General features: G+C 40.0%; 1 protein-coding gene across 1 annotated transcript in view; it reads left to right on the forward strand.

Moving 5' to 3' along the window:
- Nucleotides 1–24,101, forward strand: part of ADGRV1 (adhesion G protein-coupled receptor V1) — a 618,101-nt gene that overhangs the window by 84,375 nt on the left and 509,625 nt on the right. The window contains exons 26-33 of the mRNA XM_027774960.1: nt 1,284–1,364; nt 3,352–3,491; nt 6,176–6,785; nt 16,036–16,251; nt 17,401–17,616; nt 18,353–18,597; nt 19,875–20,056; nt 20,998–21,809. Of these exons, the coding sequence (XP_027630761.1) occupies nt 1,284–1,364; nt 3,352–3,491; nt 6,176–6,785; nt 16,036–16,251; nt 17,401–17,616; nt 18,353–18,597; nt 19,875–20,056; nt 20,998–21,809 (2,502 nt within the window). The remainder of the gene's footprint in view (nt 1–1,283; nt 1,365–3,351; nt 3,492–6,175; nt 6,786–16,035; nt 16,252–17,400; nt 17,617–18,352; nt 18,598–19,874; nt 20,057–20,997; nt 21,810–24,101) is intronic.

Raw genomic sequence — 24,101 nt, forward strand, 5'->3', positions numbered from 1 at the left:
TGAACCGCATTCTGCCTTTTTAGTCTCTATGGTGATTTTAGGTTCTGGGGGTCATAAATTCTCTTATCTTGTGTAGTTCAGTGCTACCGAGGGGGAAAGGAAGAGCAGGGCAGATCTTGAGCTATCATGTCCGTCAAGGATATAGGTGGGAAAACCTGTGTGTGGGTGTGGCTTCACCTGTCTTACTCCTTTTCTGTTGTCATCATCACTGTCCTTCCTTCTTACTTTGCAAACATTTGGTAAAATAATGGTGGGGGTGAAGTTGAATTAGAAGCAAAAGTTTAACTACTTTCTCATTATATAGCCTTTATATATTGCTAAAGTGTTTTACTTTTTTTGAGAAATTTTTGCTATAGGATGCCCGCGCTTGCTGAAGAGATAGAGAGAGAGAGAAAGTGAGAAATCACCCCCCGGAGGGATAGCCACACCACAATCCCTTTTCTTCCATTTTTCTCTCAGGACTGGGCATGCAGGCACATGTGCCGGACATGAGTTTTAAGCCGCAGGGTCTGGGACTTAAACTGAGGTCTACTACCTGGGAGTCCAGCAATGTAACCATTATGCCAACTGCTGGTCCCCATCCTTTACATTTTTACAACGTTATTTCTTTTCCATTACTGTATTTTATCTGATCTTTACATTTCTATAAAAGGCAGCACCTTTTATAGGTGGACAAACTGAGGTACTACGAAGCTTAGTGACTTGCTGAAGGTTTTGATACCTTGTGACATCTCACAGTCAAGGCTGAAGTAGCATTTTTATTGTTCGTCTGGGGCTCAGGAGCAAGAGAGTGAGAAAGGTTCAGAACGGTTAATAAGGTGGGGGTTTGAATGTGTGGATAGAGAGAAGGAATGTTAGCTGTATTTCCCTAATTTTGAATTGATTGTTAGGAGTGGAAGGAGATTGTCGTAGGTGTAGAGGCTTAAGTGTTTAGTAATATACACAGATAAATATTTTAAAAATACTTAAAATGTTAGAAAACAATTTACAATGCTCTAAATAATAAAAAAATTTAAATTAAATTGTAGAAATGGGAAATACCAAGTACAGTATTACACAAGAGTATTTCCTAAAACTGAATGAAGTTTTGGTAATTAGGCAGCCTGATGGGTGTTATAATTTTACCATTTAAAAATGATCTATTTTCTAGGGCAGAGTGGGTCATTGGGTGAATATTACTTAACTGCATTTTACACTGCTTGCTATGTATTAAGAGTTCTCAATTTTCTCATTGTGTCAATGTGTGTTGTGTGGGTTCTGTCTCTGTGTTTCTCCTTGTGAAGTGGCTGAATTCTTTAGGGTTGATGGCAGTGGTAGTGGTGATGGGGACATGGAATTCTTTCTTCCAACTATTCACAAGCATGGTAAGCAGTTCTTCCAAGGAGTTCTTCCTTACTGTTATGTTTTTGTTCTAACCTGTCATTTTTGAAACAGCAGTACTGCTAAATGACACCTACTATGTGTAGGTCCCTGACATGTTTTATCTCATTAACTGTCACAGCAACTGTTTGAAGTGTTACCTGTCCTCGATCATAATCATAACCTGGAGAGTGATCAAGTCCAAATCAGACCCCTCTCTGTCTCCTAGACCCACGTTCTGTATGACCTAATGCAATTTCCTGATTCTAATTGTGGCAGATACTTTGCTTGAATGTCATTTATAAAAGTGATTATTGCTAAACATTTTACCTAGCTTTGAATACCTAAAAAGAAATAACTGAAACATTTGTGTTTTTATGTTAAATGTATTATGCTTCTTTTCTTTTTCTTTTCCTTTTTTCTTTTTATTGGAGAGGTTTTTGCTGTCGTGCGCGTGTGCTTGCCAGAGAGACAGAGAGACAGAAAGCGAGAAATCACCCCCCAGGGGAATGGCCACGCTGCAGTCCCTTCTCCATTCTCCTCTTGAGATGTTGTGCACACATACACACTTGCCTGACATGAGTTTAAGCCACCAGGTCTGAGACTCAAACCATGGTCAATTACGTGGGAGTCCAGCAACATAGCCATTATGCCAACTGCTGGTCCCTATTATGCTTATTTTCTTTACAAAAAGAATCGTGAGTTCATTTAACCAAAATATGTAGCATTTAACTAAAATGAACAGGAAAAAAAAAGAGAAAGAAAAAAATGAAAATAAGTTGCTGATGAATGGGGGAAGTATTCTATAGAGGATGCTTTTTGAAGAATCACATACACACATGATTTGGCTTTTTTACCTCAATTATTTTTTTTGCATATGTGGAGAGAATACTGAGAATACTCATTTCATGATAGAGAAATTCTCAAATCTTTTCACCATAGAATACTGAGAATACTCATTTCATGATAGAGAGCACTTTAAAATTCTCAAATCTTTTCACCGTATCAATTTTTTTTAGATTTTTTTTTTTTGCTATCTGATGTGTGCACTTGCTAGAGAGACAGAGAGACCCAGAAAGTGAAAGCAAGAAATCACCCCCCCCGGGAGGATGGCTATGTCTCAGTCCCTTCTCGCCATTCTTCTCTTGGGATTTTGGGCATGCACACACACATGTCCTGCCTGGCATGAGTTTGAAGGGTCTGGGACTCAAACTCTTGTTTGTCTACGTGGGAGTCCATAGCCTTAACCGTTTTGTCACCTACTGGCTCCACACAGTGTCAGGTTTTATATATTTTAGGGTCAGAACTTGTGTCCCCCTCACTCACGGCTCACTTCCATCTGTGCCTCTTGTAAGCTCTGTATGAATTACTTTGTTACTTTGTGGATTGTTGAGCTCCTGCTACATTTCTACAACATAAAAATTGATCTACTTTTAGAAAAGAAAAACAAATGCTTCTTTAGATCTTGGCATCTTTTTAGTTACGCGATTGGACTATTTGGGATAAGGAGAGATAAAAATTAATATCATGATATCATGAAAAATTAGGTCTGGTGTTAACTCACACTGGAGATCAAGAATTGGTTTTTGATTTCACTCAAAATGACTAAAATCATAGGGAAACTACTGTTTCATAAGGGTAAGAATCCATTTGGCCCATGTTCTTTTGAGGTCAGCTGGGGTTTTGGGAGACCTTCCTCATGTACTCTATGTGGGAGAATGTTCTCTTTCAAAGAGATGAAAACGAAAAACAAGTTTTCCTTATTTATCTCCAAGTGCTTATGCAGATTTCTGTATCATGTTGATGCCAGAGTAGGAAAAGGTCATAAAAGCATGAATACATGTGGTACACATGTGCAAATTAGAATGTCTCCACAATGAAAAGAAGAACTCTTTGAAAAAGTTGTTCCAAGCTTGGCTTTTCTTTTGGTTTGTAAATTACTGATTAACCTTATTTTTTTTTTTTTTTTGCTTTTTGTTGGAACTTGTGCAGCCAGTTTAGGAGTGGCTTCCCAAATCCTAGTGACAATTGCTGCCTCTGACCATGCTCACGGCATATTTGAATTTAGCCCTGAGTCACTCTTTGTCAGGGGAACGGAACCAGAAGAGGGGGATAGCACTGTTGTATTAAATGTGAGTAACTTTCTGCTTTTGTTTCTGAATACTTTCTGCTCTTTTAGAAACTGCTTTATTGTATTAGGAGAGTGATTTTATATCTTCTTGTCTCTGTATAGTCATGAGCTTGTCGGTACAGACAACACAAACTGATAACCAAATAGTTACGTGGCATTTGCCTTTGTGTTTAGTTTTGCGTTTGGATTGATTTTATTATTCTGACGATTTCTAACCCTTTAAGAAACAGTGGAGCTGTGGAGCTGTACTGCATGTATTTATTTTTTATAGATTTTTAAAAAAATATTTTATTTAACTTTATTTATCCATTTATTTATTTATTTTAATTTGACCAGAGAGGGACAGTGTGTGTGTGTGTGTGTGTGTGTGTGTGTGTGTGTGTGTCTGAGAGAGAGAGAAACTGAGAAAGCAATGGAGGGACTTGAACTGTGGTCAGCCATGTAGGAGTCCAGTACCCTTAACCACCCTGCCACCTGCCAGCCCCTTTACACAGATATTTGTATTATTTCAGATAGTCTGTGGTAACAAATATCTCCAAAATTTAAATACAGCAAAGATTTGTTTTTCACTCATAGTACATGTCCAAGTTAAGTTGTCAAGGACTCTGTTCATGAGTCACTCTAGGAACCAAGATTGTCAGAGGCTACTTAACAGATACTTTGTCTTCATGGAGGTGGGGAATATGGTTGTGAACTGCATACTGGCTCTCACGGCTTGTTCCTGGCGGTGATCTGCATCATTTCCACTTATACTTCTTTGGTCAAAGCAAGTTGCTTGGCCACATGCCTGCTGGCAATGAGTGAAGTGGAGTTTTAGAAGGAAAGAACATTTAAAAGATTTTTGAACAGCACTAACGACTCTTTGCTGTGTGTGTGTTGTTCACCCTGCTTTGTTCCAGTTGGAACTAAGAAGGATTCTGTTATTCAGTGACTCAGAGAATCTGGAAGTTTGCTCAGCCTCCTCAGATTTTATACAAATAAAATACCACTTGGGCCAGGTGGGGATTAAGGGAGCTGGAACTCACTTGGCCGACTGTGCAGTTCCCAGATCTAGCAGTTTGAAAAACACTCCGGGTGCATGTGCATGCATGCCCAAAATCCTGCAAGGAGAGAGAAATGGAAAAGAAGGAATTAACAGTGTGACCTTCTGCTATGGGGCTGCTTTCTCACTTTCTCAGTCTCTCTCTCTCTTTTTTCTCTCCCCAGTGAGTGCCTGCACCCTCTAGTAAATTAAATGAAATTAGAGAAAGACCAAACATCCTTCTATACCATAATGGCAGATCTTCAATAAATGGTTGTGGAATAAACTCAATAACTGTAGAGAGGATACTTATTTGCTCAGGAAAGAAAACAATAATTAAGGAAAGGATCAAGTTTTATAAAATTGCTGTCTCTACTTTTATTTTGAACTAACATATTTAAATACGGATATACATTACTCTTAGTTGAGACCTCTCCGGAGTAATTTTTAAGCTTTTCACTTTTCTTTTTTAAACTTTTATTAAACATTCATTTATTTATCTATTTATTTGTTGTGATTTTCAAGCCTCTGGGTTTGGGACTCGAACTGCAGACAACCATGTGGGAATCCAGTGTTTTAACCACAATGTTACCTGCTTGCCCTCATTTTTCTTTTTTTTGAAAAAGCTTATTTCTCAGAGGAAGGGGAGCGGGGGAGTAAGACACCTTCGACAGGGTCTCATGCTGCAGTCCTCTACCCAGCTTGCTCAACTAACCTGGATCTTAGGCATGCGTGTGCCACCAGCATGTACAGGGTGCCCCGGGAATGACACTTTGATCCTCCGTGTAGCCCCAGCGCTGTGGAGGGCTGCAATACTGCTGAGCTACTGTGTCCGGGGCTGAGCTTTTCGTTTTCCTTAACATATTTTTGACAAAAGGATTTCTTTGTTCTTAATATACCTTGGGTAAATGTAGTTTTTATGTGAATTTGTTTTTCGTATTATATTGAAGATAAAAAACATGGATCGTTTTGAAATGATTTTTTAAATAATTATTTAACTTTATTTATTATCACTATTATTTTTTAACTTACTTTAGGGCATGTGTGCCCACTAGAGAGTGATGAGAAAGAGAGAGGGAACGAGAGGAGAGATAGGAGAGAGAGAGGGGAAGAGAGAGAGAGAGAGAGAGAGAGAGAGAGAGAGAGAGAGAGCAAGCTGCCAGGTCCAGGATTTGCAGCTGTAGTTGGCCATCCAGCACCTTAACCACCATGCCACATGCTGGCTCCTGAAAACAAGTTTCACAGCTAACTTTTCAGAAAAATATCACTTATCTATTTCTTATAATGAATTATATACTATATTTGCAGTGCATGTAAAACTTTCTGAGTGTACTTAAATATAATTTGTTAACTATATTTGATTTATTGCTGGTGTATATTATAACTGTACAAAATATGTAGTGGTAATTTCATTAGAAACTAAAAATTTTCCATCGATTTCTAGTTTTATGAAGAAACTACTTTGCATTCCCTTTGCTTTGGAAGACTCTGAAGCTCTTCATAGATGGGCAATATATGTCCCCTAACTTCAGTGAACTTATACTCATGACAGCAGCTTATATAAAATAAAATTTATTATGCTGCTATCACTTCGCATTTGTAAATCTCTAATTCAGTAGTTTCAGTCTGTATTTTAAAATGTTTAAATATTAAATACTTTTTAGGTTAGGAGAAGTCACGGGACTCTATCTCGCGTCACTTTGCACTGGAGCATAGACGCTGACCCTGATGGTGATCTTGCCTTCACTTCCGGCAACGTCACATTTGAGATCGGACAGACAAGTGCCAACATCACAGTGGAAATATTGCCCGATGAAGACCCAGAACTGGATAAGGCGTTCTCTGTGTCAATCCTCAGCGTCTCCAGTGGTTCTTTGGGATTTTATATTAATGCCACATTAATAGTTTTGGCTAGTGATGATCCCTATGGGGTATTCATCTTTTCTGAGAAAAACAGACCTATTGAAGTTGAGGAAGCAACCCAGAACATCACATTATCAATATTAAGATTGAAAGGCCTCATGGGAACAGTCATGGTCTCATATGCAACACTGGATGATATGGAAAAACCACCGTATTTTCCACCTAATTTACCCAGAGCAGCCCAGGGTAGAGACTTTATATCGGCTTCTGGATTTGCTGTTTTTGGAGCTAATCAGAGTGAGGCAACAATAACTATTTCCATTTTGGACGATGATGAGCCAGAAAGATCGGAGTCTGTGCTTATCGAACTGGTCAACTCCACTTTAATAGAGAAAGTACAGAATCGCCCAAGTAAGTATTCCTTAACATATTATGTTTAGAGATAAGAATCTTAAAAAAATAAATTTAGAATTGAGTATGGTAGAGAATTCTATAAAAATAATAAGCTTTCATAAAAGTTTATATGATGCATTATATAAAAGTTTAAAGGCAGCTGAAAGTGGGACACACTTTTTTTTCTCAAAAATCATGTTTTAAAAGTCCGTTACAGGGGCAGCAGATGGCATAGTGGTTGTATTGCTGGACTCCCACATGGATGACCAAGGTTCGAGTCCCAGACCTGTGGCTTGAAATTTATGCCAGGCACATGTGTGCACCCAAGATTCCAGGAAGAGAGTGGAGAAGGGATTGTGGCATAGCCATTCTCCCTGGGGAGCGATTTCTCACTTTCCTTCTCATTGTTTCTGTCTCTCTCTCTCTCCACCCCAGCAAGCACACGTGCCCTAAGGCAAAAACCTCTTTAAAAAAAAAAAAGAGTCGGTTACATACCCAGACTAAATTTCGGACACTTCTGGGTAATCCGCGTGTAACTGAGCTCTAGTACTACTGTACTATGTATTGTAACTTCCAGAACATTTAGGAAACAATCTCGGAAATGCAAAGACAGTTCCAGTAGCAGGAACCTGAGTGTCTCTACCTCGATCCACTTCTGGAGGATTTGCTAACCGACTGAAGTGCTTGGTATTGGCTTGGAGCATGTGGCTCTGTCAGCTGCATGAGAGAAGGGGGCCAGGGCTAGGTAACAGTAAGAAATTGTGAGAAGTCTGGGCTTACCACTAGATTTGAGAAATTGTGAAAAATCTGAGTTTACCACGAGATTTGGGAAGATAGGGATACGGCATCTTCTGCTGGAAAGTAGTGTCCACTATCCAGTATCCTTATGGTTTTCACTTTTTTTTTTTTTTTTAAGGGAGACTTTTGCTATAGGGCACATGTGCTCACAGAAAAGACAGAGAGAGACAGAAAGCAGAAAGTGAGAAATCTCCTCTCCCCCCGGGTTGATGGCCATACTGTAATCCCTTCTCCTTTTGCCTCTCAAGATTTTGTGCTTGCATGCACGTGCACTTGGCATGAGTTTTAAGCCACTGGGTCCGGGACTTGAACTGTAGTCAACTACATAGGAATCCAATGATGTAACCATTGCACTATCTGCTGATTCCATGGTTTTCTTTATTTCTTTTTAAAAAGGAGTTCTTTATTTAATTCTATTTGTTTTATTATTTAAAAATTTTTTTGAGAGGTTTTTGCTATAGGGCGCATGCGTGCCAGAAAGACAGAGAGAGATGGAGAGACAGAAGGTGAGAAATCACAGCCCCCCCAGGGGAAATGGCTACACCATAGTCCCTACTCCTCCATTCTCTTGGTATCTTGGGCATGCACGCATATGCACCTGGCATGAGTTTAAGCCACCGAGTCCAGGACTCGAACCGCAGTCAACTCCATGGAGTCCACGACATAGCCATTACACCAACTGCTGGGCCCTGTTAATTTTTAATTTGACCAGAGAGACATACAGAGAAAGAGAAAATGAGAAAGCAAGCCATTTGGGAATCCAGCACCTTTAACCACTGCACCACCTGCCGGCCCCATGTCTCGTGATTTTAATTTTTTAAAAAAGATTGTTTCTTTCTTCTGAGTGTAAGAGAGAGGCACTGATAGTGCAGTCAGCCAGCCCCAGGTCATGAACACATGTGTGCCTGGTGTCCTCAGGGAGGTCTCCAGACATGAACTGGCAATTTCCCTGGTGGGACTGCCTTGCAGCATGTCCTGCTTTACTGTCTGACCTCTCCTCGGGGTTTTGGCCCAGTGGGTTGAGTGTGGTAGGTAGCAGGACTTGAGCTTCTGGAGCCAAATGCAGCAACTGTAGTAGAGTTTACCCTTTGTTCACATCATCCTAAGAGGACACATAACTCTAGGAAGTGTTTTTAAATAAAGAGGAAAAAAAAATCTAGATTTCCTGGAGTAAGGAAATAAAAATAGAAAGATTGGTGATACAAATTTAATAGTAATTTTAGGACATGGTGTTTAGGAAAACAAGCAAAACCTTCTTTGGGAAATTGGAACTACATAGCCTAAAATGTGAGCTTCTAAGATCGGTGTGTTGACTGTGTTCTGCCATATGGATTAAAGATTCTGACAAGTGGGTTTCTTTGCTTACGGAATACCCTCGTGCATGTGCTGTATGGCATGTCCACAGTGCACATAGCTGTAGTCCAGGGTCATAGAAGGGAACTTACTTTATAGGACAACGGCTAACATGAAACCTTTAGATTATAGTTGAATTCTCACACAGTACTCCCGAGCTCTTTTCTTAATTTTATTATGATAATGATGATTAATTTGGCCAGAGACAGACAGAGAAAGAGAGGGGGAGAGTCCGTGGTTGACCATGTGAGTCCAGTACCATAACCACCACACCTGATGGCCCCTCCCCTACCTCCTTTTTAAAATGAAATTCAGAATTAATTACAGTATCAAATAAATTAAAATAAAACCCAAAACCCAATAGTTAGTCTTATTAGGTAAGAATTAGAACACACAGTCTTGTTTTTGAAGGAGCTCATAATTTATTGAGCAACCAGGAGACGGGGCCAACCCTCTAGGGTAGCAGTTAAGAACTATGGCTCGATAGCTGGACTCCATCTGGCTCACTGTGGCTCGAATTCCTGCCCAAACAGCTTGAAAATCATGCTGGGTGCATGTGCTTGGGTTCTCCAAATCCTCACAGGATGGAGAAATGGAAGAAGCAGGATTGCAGTGTGACCATGTCCCATTAAGGGTGTACTTTCTTTTTCTCTAGTGAGCACACATGCGCTCTGCCAATGACAGGAAGAAAGGAAGGAAGGGAGAAAGAAAGAGGAAGGAAGAGGAAGGAAAAGGAAGGGAGAAGAGTGAATATCGCATGTAATAGTGGCTAGGAGCTGTGGGCATTGGTGTCAGACAGCTTAATTTCAATGTGTAGAAGTAATCACTTGAACATACCCTCTTCAAGCCCCAGTTTTCTTATCTACAATATAGAAATATTAGGAGAGTTAAATATGTTGGTATAGAGCAAAATTAATTTGGCATTTGGCAGATGGTAAGTTCAATAAATGTGAGCAATTATTACTTTTTTAAGACATTTTCGTCGTAGGGCATGTATGCTCACCGGAGAGAAAGAGAGAGAGAGAGACAGAAAGCCAGAAAGCGAGAAATCACGTCCCAGGGGGCTTGGCCATGCCCCAATTCCTTCTCCATTCTCCTCTCGAGATTTTGTGCATGCACACGCACCCAGCTTCAGTTTTAAGTTACTGAATCTGGGACTTAGACTGCGGTCAACTACGAGGGAGTCCAGCGATGTAACCATTATGTCATCTGCTGGTTCCATGGGCAATTGTTATTAATCAAATGGTCTGTGCAGAGTATCTGTGTGTTGTGGGTTGGGAGAAACTGTTGGCATGTATTTTATAATTGCCGTGTTCCTGGAACTAAGCAGCATACTTGCAGTGATTCAGAATAGGCATCAAACTATGATATGGGATAATTATAAAATTAAGTGCAAATCTGTGTGACTCAGAATTTAGTAGGCAGAATCAGTACAGGACCTGACAGGGTCTTTGCTACTCTGAGTGTGATCATCACCTTTCATGAGTAAGGAGAGCAGCTTGAGAAGGCTGGCTGTCAGCACTGGGGCAAAGGCTCAGGGCAGGGCAGGCATAGGGCAGGCTTGGTGGTCTTGGAAACTGGAGACTTTCTACCTGGTTTGGTGAGGGAGAAGGAGACTAGGCAAACCCATAGATGCCTCCTGATTGTGTCTAGCATAAGAATTTAGGTAATTTCCCATCTTCTCGGTCCCCCTCATTCCTCATCTGTAAAGCATTGTGTTCCCTACTCACCAATACTGTGTGGGAATTAATGACTTAAAACACAAAATTTTTTGGAACAATGACATGTAGACCACTCTCAAAAAAATGTCACTTGGGAACCAGCAGGTGGCATGGTGGTTGGGGTGCTGAACTCCCACATGGTCGACTGCAGTTTGAGTTCTAGGCCTGGCAGCTTGATTTCTCACATTCCTTTTTTCTCTCCCTCTCTGGTCAAATTAAAAAATAATAATAGATAAAATAATCTTAAAAGAAAATGTCACCTGCTGCTGCAATGCTATGTTACTGCCATTTTCTAATATAATTGAATTTAATTATGTTGACTCATAATTTATGATTTTGGTTATGATATAATTTAGGATAATCTTGTCCTATATTATTGAAATTAAATGGTATTATCAGTTTTTAGTTAAATGTCCGAAATGTTAAATTTTATTCATAGTCACAGACTTCCAAATACTGCAATTGTCAGAGTATTCTGAATGTGGATTCCAAATAGCTTAGCTTTAATAAGAACTTTTTAATGCTTAATTTATGTTAGAAGGTCACTTTGTATATTGTTTTTGGCAGTATAAATGTACTATATTGGTTGGAACTGAACTTAGAAAATAAGTCAGTTGAGAGTTTGTAGAGGGCCCTAGACGCCTTCAAAATCTGCTTTACTCTCGCCGAAATCAGTAGATAGTAAGAAGGAAGGCTTAAAATTAGTGAGTAGATTATCCCCCCCCTTTTTTGTATGAGTGCATGTGCACTTGCCAGAGACAGAGGGAGAGAAGAAAGCACCACCCCATGGGGAATGATCGCATTGTAATCCCTGATCCTCCGTCTCTCCTTCCTTTAGGGATTTCAGGAATCCATGCACATACACCCGGTGTTTTTCTCAAGCTGCTGGGTCTGGGACTCAACCAGCAGGACTGACCATGTGGGCACTGGATGCCTTAATCACCAGGCCATGGAGTCAGCCTGAACACACTCTTACAGCAGTGTGTTGATGGAATATTGAAGCTGACTGATTTCAGGTCTATGTACTGTTACTCTATTGGGGCTGATTATCAGACTAAACTGGATGGCTAATAAACAACAGAAATTCATTTTTACTGTTCTGGGGGCTGGGGAGTCCAAGATGAAGAAGGCTCTAGCAATTTTGTGTCTGGTGAAGGATTGCTTTCTAGTTCGTGGTTCCTGTTTAGGATAGGGCTTCCATTATCTGCCTCAACAGGTCGTTATATATTATCTCTCTCATTCCATGAGTGAAAGAGACAGACAGATGTATAGCACCCTTGACAAAGTTTTGATAGTACGGTCTACCCCCAGCCTCAGTTAGCCCAGAGTATGGGCTTTATGGGCCTACATATGCTGAATGTACTTAGCAGAGGGATCTGTGGATGTCATCTGGCAACTTCTCAAGTGATTCTGACTTGCAGAGCAACCCATTTTATTGTGCGACTGTCTGGCACCCAGTTAGTGCCTTATTTATTTATCTATTTTTATTCATGGTAGAGGTGAGAGAGAAAGAGAGAGAGAGAGAGAGTATACTCCATAGGACTTGGTCATGCTGTGGTCTTCTTCCTGCAAGCCTCTAGCCTGCCAGGGTCCTGGGCATGTATCAATGAACCCTGCATGTTTTCGGGCTGACCAGGCCAGGGATTTGAACCTCAGTTGGCAAATGGCTTCTGGCTCCATAATACAGTATGGTACAACTCCACCACAGAGGCTGAGCCAGTAGTGCTTTCTTTTTTTTTGGAGAGATCTTCACTATAGGGCGTGTGCGCTCACCAGACAGACAGAGAGAGACAGAGAGACAGAAAGCGAGAAATCACCCTCCTAGGGGGAATGGCCACGCCGCAATCCCTTCTCCTCCATTCTCCTCTCGGGATCTTGGGCACGCACACACACGCACCCGGCGTGAATTTTAAGCCACCGGGTCCAGGACGTGAACCGCGGTCGGCTACGTGGGAGTCCAGTGACATAGCCATTATGCTAACTGATGGTTCCCAGTAATGCCTTCTTGATGTGTCCTGACATGATGGAAAGTGGAAGGTAGTGTTTTTCATGCTTCTTTTATAAAGGCACTAATTCCATTTATGAGGACATTACTACTCCGACCTAATCGCCCCCAAAGTCTTTTGTCCCTAAAATTATACTATCAAGTGGAGGGTTAGGATTTCAACTTATGAATTTTGAGGGGAACACAAGCATTCAGACCATAGCAATGAGGTAGTTCAGTGATTCTATTAGCTGAGATTGGGAAGAGCAGATTTGTCAGAGAAGGCATTGAAGCAGTTAGAGGCAGGAATTTAACTAGGTTCTGATGATGTGCAGCTGGTCTTGGAGGTCAATACTTTACCTTTCTACTCTGTAATGGAAATAGACATGGGGACTAGCAGTTGGCGTAATGGCTATGTCGCTAAACTCCCATGTAGTTGACCGCGGTTTGAATCCCGGATCCAGTAGCTTAAACTCATGCTGGGCGCGTGTGCGTGCGTGCCCAAGATCCCGAGAGGAGAATGGAGGAGAAGGGATTGCGGCGTGACCATCCCCCCAGGGGGGTGATTTCTCACTTTCTGTCTCTCTGTCTCTCTCTGTCTGGTGAGCGCACATGCCCTATAGCAAAAACCTCTCCAAAAAATATAAAAAAGAAATAGACATGGAGGAGAATAATTAAAATAATATAAATCTGGGACCAGCAGATGGCATAATGGTTACATTGCTGGACTCCTACATAGTTAACTGCGCTTCAAGACCCGGACCCAGTGGTTTAAAACTCATGCTTGGCGTATGTATGTACATGCATGTCCACAATCCCTAGAGGAGACTGGAGGAGAAGGGATTTGTGGAATGGCTGTCCTCCCTGGTGGGGGTGTGATTTCTTGCTTTCTGTCTCTCCTGTCTCTCTGGTGAGTGAGTGTACGTGCCCTATAGCAAAAATATCTTTCTTAAAAAAAAATTAAAAAGAAAAATAACGTAAATCTGTAGGTCTCTTTATTGTAGTATTATGTAAAATGATTAATTATATCCATGTTTTTAAAAAGTTCTTAAAGTTTAGTCAATCACTGTATATCATTACATATACAAAATAAATTTTTCTATCCAGAATACATTGTATATTAGCCCAAAGATATTACCATACATATATTATCAACAGATAATTTTATAAATATATATATATATATATATATATATATATAGTGATTTTTCGCTATAGGGCATGTACACTTGCTGGATCGAGAGAGGGAGAGAGAAATAGAGAGATAGAAGGCGAGAAATCACCCCCCAGAGGTGATGGCCACACTGCAATCTCTTGTTCTCCATCCTCCCTCTCGGGATTTTGGGCACGGAACCACACATGCCCACTGTGTTTTAAGCTGCTGAGTCCAAGACTCAAACTATAGACGGCCATGGGGGAGTCCATTGCCTTAATCACTATGTCACCTGCTGGCCCAGTTAATACTGTTTTAATTATTTTTTCCTTTTGATCAATTTCCAGTACTTAATAAAATATACCTGCGGCCGGCTTCCTGGTCTAGTGTTAAGGCAGCCCAATCCTGCATGGTGACCCTGTAATTTGAGTCCTGGACCCAGTGGCTTGAGAAACACGTCAGTATGTATGCATGTGTACCCAAAATCCAGAAAGGAGGAAAAGATCAAGGAGAAGGGATGGTGGCATGACCATTCCCCATGGAGGGTGGGGATTCTTCCCTCCCCGTCTCTGTCTGTTTCTCTTTGGCAAGTGCATGTACCGTCTAAAAAATGAACAAACAAGCAAAGAAAAAACAAAGCAAACTGGAGCCAGCAGGTGGCATAATAGTTATGTTTCTGAACCCCCACATGGCCAACAGCAATTTGAGTCCCAGACCTGGAGACTTGAAACGTGTGTGCATAGGTGCCCAAAATTCTAAGTGGAGAATGAAGGAGAAAGGATTGCATCATGGCCCTTCCCCCTGGGGGTGATTTTTTTGCTTTATGTCTGTCTGCCCTATGAGTGTATACGCCCTATAGCAAAAAATCTCTCTTAAAAATGGGGCCAGCAGGTGGAATGGTAGTTAAGGTGCTGGACATTCCCACATCGCTGACCATGGTTCAGGTCACAGATCTGGTGGCTTGCTTTCTCACTTTTCCTCTCTGTCTCTGGTCAAATTAAAATAAATGAATGAATAAATACAATTAAATAATTGTTAAAAAAAAAAACTCTAAAAAATCCCCAAATGAAACAAACCAACCAATCAAACAAAAAGTTCCTGTAGAAGAACTGTTCATTTGTTAAGGATTCTTTTCTTTCTTTCTTTCTTTCTTTCTTTCTTTCTTTCTTTCTTTCTTTCTTTCTTTCTTTCTTTTTAAAAGAGATTTTTGTCATAGGGCACATGTGCTCGCCAGAGTGAGAGATAGAGACAGTGAATTGGAAAGTGTGAAATCACTCCTGGGGTGATGGCCACACCACAGTCCATTTTCTTCTGTTCTCTTCCAGGATCTTGGGCACACATGCACACATGCCCGGTGTGAGTTTCAAGCCCCCAGGTCTGGGACATAAACCATGGTTGGCCATGTGGGAGTCCAGTGACATAACCACTATGTCATGTCTTGGCCCCAAGGATTTTATTTGAAAAACCTCCCTATAGGCCTCGTTGTGGTGGCACAGGTGGCAAGACACTGCAGTGGGGTGTTGGAGCCATATGGGAGGCTCTGGTTTTGGGTCCCAGGCCCATCTGAGCATGCTGGGCTTGTCTGCCATTGTGTTTGAGGCTGGCCAGAAACCTGGGGAGGGATGGAGGGAACTACAGCATGGTGAGACCTTGTCAGGGATTTGTCTGTCTCTTTCTATTTCTTTCTTTCTTTCATGAAAGAAATAAACAACTAACTCCCTGTGATGTAAGCTACAAGAGAACAGGGACTTTTTATTTATTCTTGTATTCCTGATATCTAGACTAATGCTGGTAAATATTTTAAAATATAAATAGTAGAGAGAAAACATTCAGTGAGCACCCCATTTGGCTGATAGAACTTCCTGAAACGTTTTTAAAAATAATTATTTTGTTTAACTTTATTTATTTTATTTTAATTTGACCAGACAGGGGGAGAGAGAGGAGAGAGAGGAGAGAGAGAGAGAGAGAGAGGAGAGAGAGAGGGGGGAGGGAGGAGAGAAGAGGGGAGGAGAAGAGAGAGAGAGAGAGAGAGGAGAGAGAGAGAGGAGAGAAAGAGAGAGAGAAAGGAGAGAGAGGAGAGAGAGATGGAAAATGAGAAAGCAAGCTGCCAGGTCTGGGATTCGAACCATGGTCAGCCATTTGGGAGTCCAGCACCCTTAACCACTACATCACCTACCGGCCCCAACTTCCTGAAGCTTTTTGATGACTTTTGGCCGATTCTTAGAATTTTGGTAAATTAGCTTTTCTTTTCTCTTTCAGTTCCAAATTCCCCTCGCCTTGGGCCTAAGGCAGAAACCATTGCCCATCTAATCATCATTGCCAATGATGATGCATTTGGAATTCTTCAGCTCTCTGCGCCAGTTGTTCGGGTGGCAGAAAATCATGTTGGGCCCATTGTCAACGTGACTAGGACAGGAGGAGCGTTTGCAGATGTTTCTGTGAAGTTTAAAGCTGTGCCGATAACCGCAATCGCTGGTAAGAAAAGACATCTAAGGTGCAGTGAAGGGTTTTAGAGGGACATGGACCCTGATTAACAAAGCCACGCGGGACCAGCAGGTGGCGTGGTGGTTAAGGCGCTGGTTACTCCCACATGGCCAACCATGGTTCAAGTCCTGAACCTGGTGGCTTACTTTCCCACTTTCTCTCCCTCTCTGTCTCTCTCTGGTCAAATTAAAATAAATGAATGAATAAATAAAAATAAAAAAAAGTTACTTTATAAAACAACAACAACAACAACAAAAACAAAAAACAAAAAAAAACAAAGCCACGCAAGGATGCAGTTAGAGACTCAACTAAAAACAACCTCACTCCTGTATATTTTTACAGGCACACATCCGAAGTTTTGAAACCTGTATGACACTGAATTTGTAGAACCTGTGAAAAGTATTGGAAAATCTGTATGAATTCACAAGCTAAACGGCTGCTGAGGAATACAGGAAAATGAGCAGCCGTTTGATTCAATTTATGGCATCAGCCTCGCTCCATACCCCCTCAGTCTTACTTACTAATTTCCTTATGAAGAACATGGAAGAGGCAGTGGTTAGAATGATCTATTTTAAGTGAAAGCAAATGATTTTGTCACCTAACACAGCCATTAGGAAACTACTGCCTTCTTTCGTAGTGCAGTTCAGCTTCTAGAGGGAGACTTGCCTCTGAGTGATCCACGTAGAAAGGTTGTAGTGTGCACGGAAAGGAACAGGACAGTGCATGGATGTAAGATCATGCCTAAGATAAAAACCAGATCGTGATCCTTGTTTAAAAAGATGATAAACCAGTCTCCGTGACTTGTGTGTGTGTGTGTGTAGTTGAGTGTGTGCTGACATATTGAGATGTGAGTAGTCCCTAGGAATGTCTGGCTAACTTGGCGGGGGGTATCTTACAGATTGACAGATGACATGGGATGGTCAGTGTTCTAAGAAATTAGCCCTCAGTCTCCTTAGGGGACATCCCTCCTTTTCCCATTCATTGACGAGACACAAAGCTCCTTCTTTTAGCCTGTATTCTCAAAAACGTCTTTCCAAGTATATTCATTAAGTTTGATACTAATAGTGTTTCTCTGGTATGTGGAATATTTATTGTCATATTTTGGAATAAACCTTAGCATTCAGCTCTCTGTCTCTGCAGGTGAAGATTACAGTATAGCATCATCAGATGTGGTCTTGCTGGAAGGGGAAACCAGCAAAGCTGTGCCAATTTATATCATCAACGACATCTACCCTGAGCTGGAAGAATCTTTTCTTGTGCAGTTGCTGAATGAAACCACAGGAGGAGCCAAGCTGGGGGCTTTGACAGAGGCAGTCATTATTATTGAGGCCTCCGATGACCCCTATGGGTTATTTGGTAATCAGACTAAGACTTTGTGTCTCTCTTGTACTTGTCTGTATAGCTCAGGGATGGTGACCTTCCTTTTCTTTATTTTAGAGGCTCAGAATTGAGTCGATCTTGATTTCTGTTTGAACCTGCTATTACTGATGAATAAGACATCTGTCTGTTGTCACTGGCTGTGGTTAATAGTAATAGTCGTTAAGCTACGGAAAGTAAATCAGCTTCTTACTACATATATAGAAGTCACACATGATTGGCTTTTGCATCAGATCTCGTTCCTTGATGTGTTTTCTGAGTTTATCTAATTCTTTGAAAAAAAATAATTTGATTTATAGAAAATTCATACAAAAATCCAGATTTCTGGGCTTTCTTGATAAATAGGGAAATCTGGTAACACCAAGCCCCTCTGCCTGCATAGAAGGAGTCATGGGGGCAAAAGAGCAACTGTCCCCCGGACCAAGCTTGTGGTTTGTGAGAGTTCATGGGACTTGGCGTACTCAGGTCTGGTAGGTACCTGACCCCATGACCATCTGAGTTTAGATTTCTGCTTCTGTCGCAGTGAAAAACAATTTGGAAATTTTGGCAGGCCCGACCAGCTTGTGTCACAGCAGGTTACTCAGATTTTGTGGGGTATGACTTCTAGATTATATAGGAGGAAGAAGAATCCACTAGAGCATGGCCCTTGGTCAGCTCTGTGTTGACTTGGTTTTACTTTGTATTTGAAACAAACTCTTCTCTGTTCGCCCTTCAGGTTTTCAGATTACTAAACTTATTGTAGAGGAACCTGAGTTTAACTCAGTGAAGGTAAACCTGCCCATAATTCGAAATTCTGGGACACTCGGCAATGTTACTGTTCAGTGGGTTGCCACCATTAATGGACAGCTTGCTACTGGCGACCTGCGAGTTGTCTCAGGTAATGTGACCTTTGCCCCTGGGGAAACCATTCAAACCTTGTTGTTAGAGGTCCTGGCTGACGACGTTCCGGAGATTGAAGAGGTGAGAGGAATGGCTAGTATAGAATGACACTGTAAATCACACCTTGTGTTGTAGTGACTAGAGCAGATGGTCGTTGTGACATTTTAGAGAGTGTGTCAGATTATTTCTGTAAGAATGTTCAAAATATGGTAGTGTGAAAGTGATCCTTACAGATGACAAAACCAGGAATATTCTAGAAATAGATGGTGTACACATGATGGTTTATTAGTATGAATTTTTTAGTATAATTACATTTTATTTTTCAACATTTTGGTTAAGTCATTAAATTGTATCATAATTTTAACTACATTTGATCCATATAAACTCTTAATTTGTGTCAGTACTCTCTTTTTGCTTGCATATTAATCAGTCTTAGTTAAGGGTAGATTGATTTTCCATTTGTTCATTCATCTGTTCTTCAACCATTATCGAAAATTTATTTTATGATAAATAACCACGTTAGATACAGCTTCCTTATTTTATGAAGAAGCAGCAAATAAGGACAGTAGGAAATTGATTCATCACAAACAAATATTAGCTGAAGATAATTTTATTTTATGAGATTCAAGTATTTTTAAAGTCTAGGTCTGATAACATTACTTTTAATACCATTAATAGTATCAAATTTTTATAGACATCTATAAAATTTCTTTTGAATACTAATTGTGTCCTTATTCTTTTTAAAATCCTATTATGCATTTCTCTTTCATTCTTGCTAAACTTAGGTGACATTGCAATATGACTTTTTTTTCATTTAAAATTTTGTCAGACAATTTCCTTTTTTAAAATTAAAAAAAAATTTTTATTATCATCCTAATCTTCTTTATATTACATTGGATTACATATAACTTTACAGTGTATTACATTGTTTTTTCAAAAGGGTCAGACATTTTCCTTTTAAGATAATGTGGGAAAGCATGATAGGCAAACTATTAAAATATATATGCAGTATTTTCTGTAAATAAAAAAAGGTATAGGACATAAAAGTCATGTTAATGAAATTGTAAATATAAACGAGGATTTTTAAAATTGATGCGCATGATTATATAATTGAATATTAAGGAATTTAAATAGCTTCTACTTGTATGTAATCATGCTCTATTATTAAAAGATGATGGGTAATATTCTGTTATGTTCTGAGTTTGTAAATGTAATTGGGGGAAAGTCTTTGAGTCTATATTTCATTCCATTTTGTTGTTTTACTTGTATGTATATGTTTGATTTTTTTCCCCCTGCATCATTCTTATTCTAATTTCAGAACTGGGATGCTGTTAAGGAAGTTTTCACTATATTTTTAGGTTATCCAAGTGCAACTAATTGATTCCTCTGGTGGAGGTACTATTGGGTTAGATCGAGTGGCAAGTATTATTATTCCCGCCAATGATAACCCTTACGGTACAGTAGCCTTTGTTCAGTCGGCTTACCGTGTTCAAGAGCCTCTGGAGAGAAGTTCCTGTGCTAACATAACAGTCAGGAGAAGGTATATGTGACGGTTGCTTGCTTACGTGGGAGCGATGGAAGTTGTGGGCTGATGGGGAAGAATCCCTTGCACAATTAAATAGTTTACATTTTGGCGGTTTTTCTACACTGTAAACCACTTTGTCAGTTATTAAAATGTATTAATTTAATTATGCCTATTAATGTAAAAATACTTCATCTTTGTCATATTTATTACTAGTGGAATGGGTATACATTATTATATTTTCTAATCCTAGAACTTTATTACTTTAATCTGTGATTCCTTATAATTAGAATTTAAATTTAATTGGTGTCTAAATTAAAGAACATTTCATACTGGTGCTGTGTGAAATGGTTGATATTCAGATTCTGTTTTTCCTGTATTTTTTTTTGGGGGGGGGCAGTGTAGTGTTTATTGGGCATCTTCAGAAATAGAAAATATGATGGTACTTTAGATATTTTGTGAGAAAATGGAATTAAAGCATGAGTTTATTTTGGTGCAAAATATGAGATTCATGCATTTTTTTTCTTAATATACACTTTTTATGAACTTTTGAAGTCTCTTCATAGAGACTCTTAGGACCTTGTGGCAAATTAAATTTTCTCTATTGTGCTCATGCTGTTTTCATTGTTTCTTGCAGTGAAATCTAGTAATGAAAATGATTTTTTTTTTAGCTTTATTTGGTAATTCTGAAATAGACACAATTTGCATACCTTACAATATACTGTTACAGAATGGTTAAAAAATAAGTCTCGTTTGTTTGGAAACTAGCAAGGTTTCCTTGTGTGAGAAAATAAAAGGGCTAAAAAGAAATGCAACCAAGAAATACAGTTACGTTTTTACTGGTACCGTAACCATTTTTACAAAACTTGAAAACCACTATCAGCATTTCCCTTCCTGTGTGTGTCTATAGATTACTCTGAGTGCCTAACCTGTCTTTTAATTGTTACTCCACATTTTAGCGGAGGGCTCTTTGGTCGGCTCTTGTTGTTCTACAATACTTCCGATATTGATGTAGTGACTCTGGCAGTCGAAGAAGGTCAAGATCTGCTTTCCTACTATGAATCGCCAATTCAAGGGGTACCTGACCCGCTTTGGAGGACGTGGGTGAACGTCTCTGCAGTGGGGGAACCCCGGTATACCTGTGCCACGCTGTGCCTCAGAGAACACGCTTGTTCAGCATTTTCATTTTTTAGTGACTCTGAGGGTCCCCAGTGTTTTTGGATGACATCATGGATCACCCCAGCGGTCAACAGTTCAGACTTCTGGACGTACAGAAAAAACATGACCAGGGTAGCGTCTCTTTTTAGTGGTCAGGCTGTGGCTGGTAGTGACTATGAGCCTGTGACTCGGCAATGGGCCATAATGCTGGAAGGTGACGAATTTGCGAATCTCACAGTTTCTATTCTTCCTGATGACTTCCCAGAGATGGATGAGAGTTTCCTAATTTCTCTCCTTGAAGTTCATCTCATGAACATCACAGCCAGTTTTAACAATCAGCCAACCATAGGACAGCCAAATACTTCTACAGTTGTCATAGCCCTAAATGGTGACGCCTTTGGAGTGTTTGTGATCTACAGTATTAGTCCCAATACCTCAGAAGATGGCTTGTTTGTTGAAGTTCAGGAGCAGCCCCAAGGCCTGGTGGAGCTGATGATTCACAGGACAGGGGGCAGCTTGGGTCAGGTGACCGTTGAATGGCGTGTTGTTGGTGGAACAGCTACTGAAGGTTTAGATTTTATAGGTGCTGGAGAAATTTTGACTTTTGCTGAAGGTGAGTGTTGGCTCTAAATGGATATCACTTTTTGGAAACTATTAGGTTGTCAGGAAAGTCATGGCTTGGGGTTGGCAGGTGGTGTGGTGGTTAGCGAGCTAGATTCCTACATGACTGACTGTGGTTCCAGTTCTGGACCTGGTGGCTTACTTTCTCACCTGCCCATCTTCCCTCTGTCTCTCTGTCTCTGTCTCTCTCTCTCTCTCTCTGGCCAAACTTAAATAAATAAATAAGATTGAATAAGTAATTCTTGAAAAAATAAAGAAAAAAATCATGATGCATTTTTTCCATTGACGTTTACCCATGTTTCCATTTTCCATTTTCTGATGACCCAATAATTAAAGTCATGGTACATATAGAGTGTACTTTTAAAAAGATCGACTGAATATTACGTTTAGAGTAAACTTTAGAACTAGTATAGAACATTTCTAAAGTGGTTATTTCCCAGGAAATGAATTGGGGAATAGTGAAATAATTGCGACTGGGAGTGGATTGTGGAGAGGGGACCATGTTGGGGGTAGCTCTCTCATTCGAAAGAAAGAAAAAATGAACTTAACAAAAAAAAAAGTTAGATTTTTCCAATGGCTTGACTTTGATAATTCAAAAAAAGTTATATAAAGTCATGACACTATAGAAATGATTATTCCCTTGACTTGTAACTTTAGCATCACGTAAAATGGAGCTATTTTATAGCTCATCTTGAGTTTTAGATACTATAACTTTTTTGAGGCCGTCTTTTTTTCTCTTCTTTTCTTTTTTTAAGAGATTTTTGCCCTATGGTATGTGCACTCACTGGAGAGACAGAGAGAGAGAGAGAGAGAGAGAGAGAGAGAGAGAGGAAGAGAGAAATCACTCCCCGGGTGACTTTGGTCGCACGTGCATGCACGTTCAGTGTGAGTTTCAAGCTGCACATGTCTAGTGTGAGACTCAAACTGCAGTCAACCACCTGGGAGTCCAGCACCTTAACAACCAGGGCACCCACTGGCCCCAAGGCAGTCCTTTTTTTTTTTTTTTTTTTTTTTAAATTGTCAGAGGACACATGTACTCATGAGAACATAAGAGAGAAAGAGAGAAAGATAAATCACTCCCAATGGGACACATTCACTCCGCAATCCCTTTCCTTCCATTTCTCCACTCCATCGTAATTTTGGGCATGCATGGAGACTTGGTTAGGTTTTCAAGGCACTGGAGCTGGGACTCTCATAATGCAGTTGACTTTGTGGGATCCAGCTCATCATGCACAGTGTCTGACCACTGCGCTATGACACAGGCCTTTCAAAAAATCTGGCACTGCTGTGTTGATGAAAGTGCACCAAGGTCACGAGAGAGACGCCATGCATTTATATTTTTCTCTCGTTTCCCTGCCTTTACTTTTCGTACTCTTTACAAAAGTAGGGTACCTCTGAGGCTGAGCAGTAATAGCAGTATTGGGTTTAGGGATGTTCAGTGGTACCCTGTGGACTAGCGGGGTCCTGGATCCAGTTGCAAAATAGATCGTATGTCCCTTGTTGGAGCCTCTCCTGCCACCTTCCTTACTACCTCCTGCAAACTGGCCCTTGATGCTGTCTTCTCACCTAGTTACCCAAAGACCCGCCTCATTCAGGCTGGCTCTTTTGTTCAGAATTTTCCATCCTTTTTCTGTTCCTGATTTCTTTTTTTTTTAACATTTAAAATATTTTACTTTTATTCAGACTAAACAAGACTAATACTTGTGACTAGTACATTTATCAAGGCAAAAATTTCAGGTTATAGGCCTAGAGGGAAAAAAATGAAGTTCTCAAGTCATCAACTAGAAATTTGATATGTACACAGTATTGGTTTTTCTCGTGATGGTCTATCACTCACAGAGAAACAATTTATCCCTTCACAGGGGAAGACTAAAATTATTCTTTTCTCCCTTTAAATTAAAAATTACAGAACCCAAATCAGATTTGTGCTTCTCTTTTATAACATATACGGCCAACATGATCCTGACATAGTCATTAAAATTAAATTATTGGAATTTATGGCCATAAAAACAAGATAAAGCACACATTATTCCTCATGAAGAAACTCATTTGGTAATATTACCCCCCCAATAAAGTAAGGACATGTTCAATTTATCATATCCTTACTTCAGAAAAGAGGAATTAAGCATTCAGTTCATAAGTTTATTTACAAACATATCTAGTATACTATAACTTTAAGGGTTTGATCACTGCACCTCTTAAAATGTTCTTCATATTTATTAAATGAATGAATTAATACAGCTTTATTTCTTAAGCAGCTTTAAGTCGTACTATAAAGAAAGGT

This window comes from Tupaia chinensis, unplaced genomic scaffold, assembly GCF_000334495.1.
Source record: "Tupaia chinensis unplaced genomic scaffold, TupChi_1.0 Scaffold000498_1, whole genome shotgun sequence".
In the NCBI taxonomy this organism is placed as follows: Eukaryota; Metazoa; Chordata; class Mammalia; order Scandentia; family Tupaiidae; genus Tupaia; species Tupaia belangeri.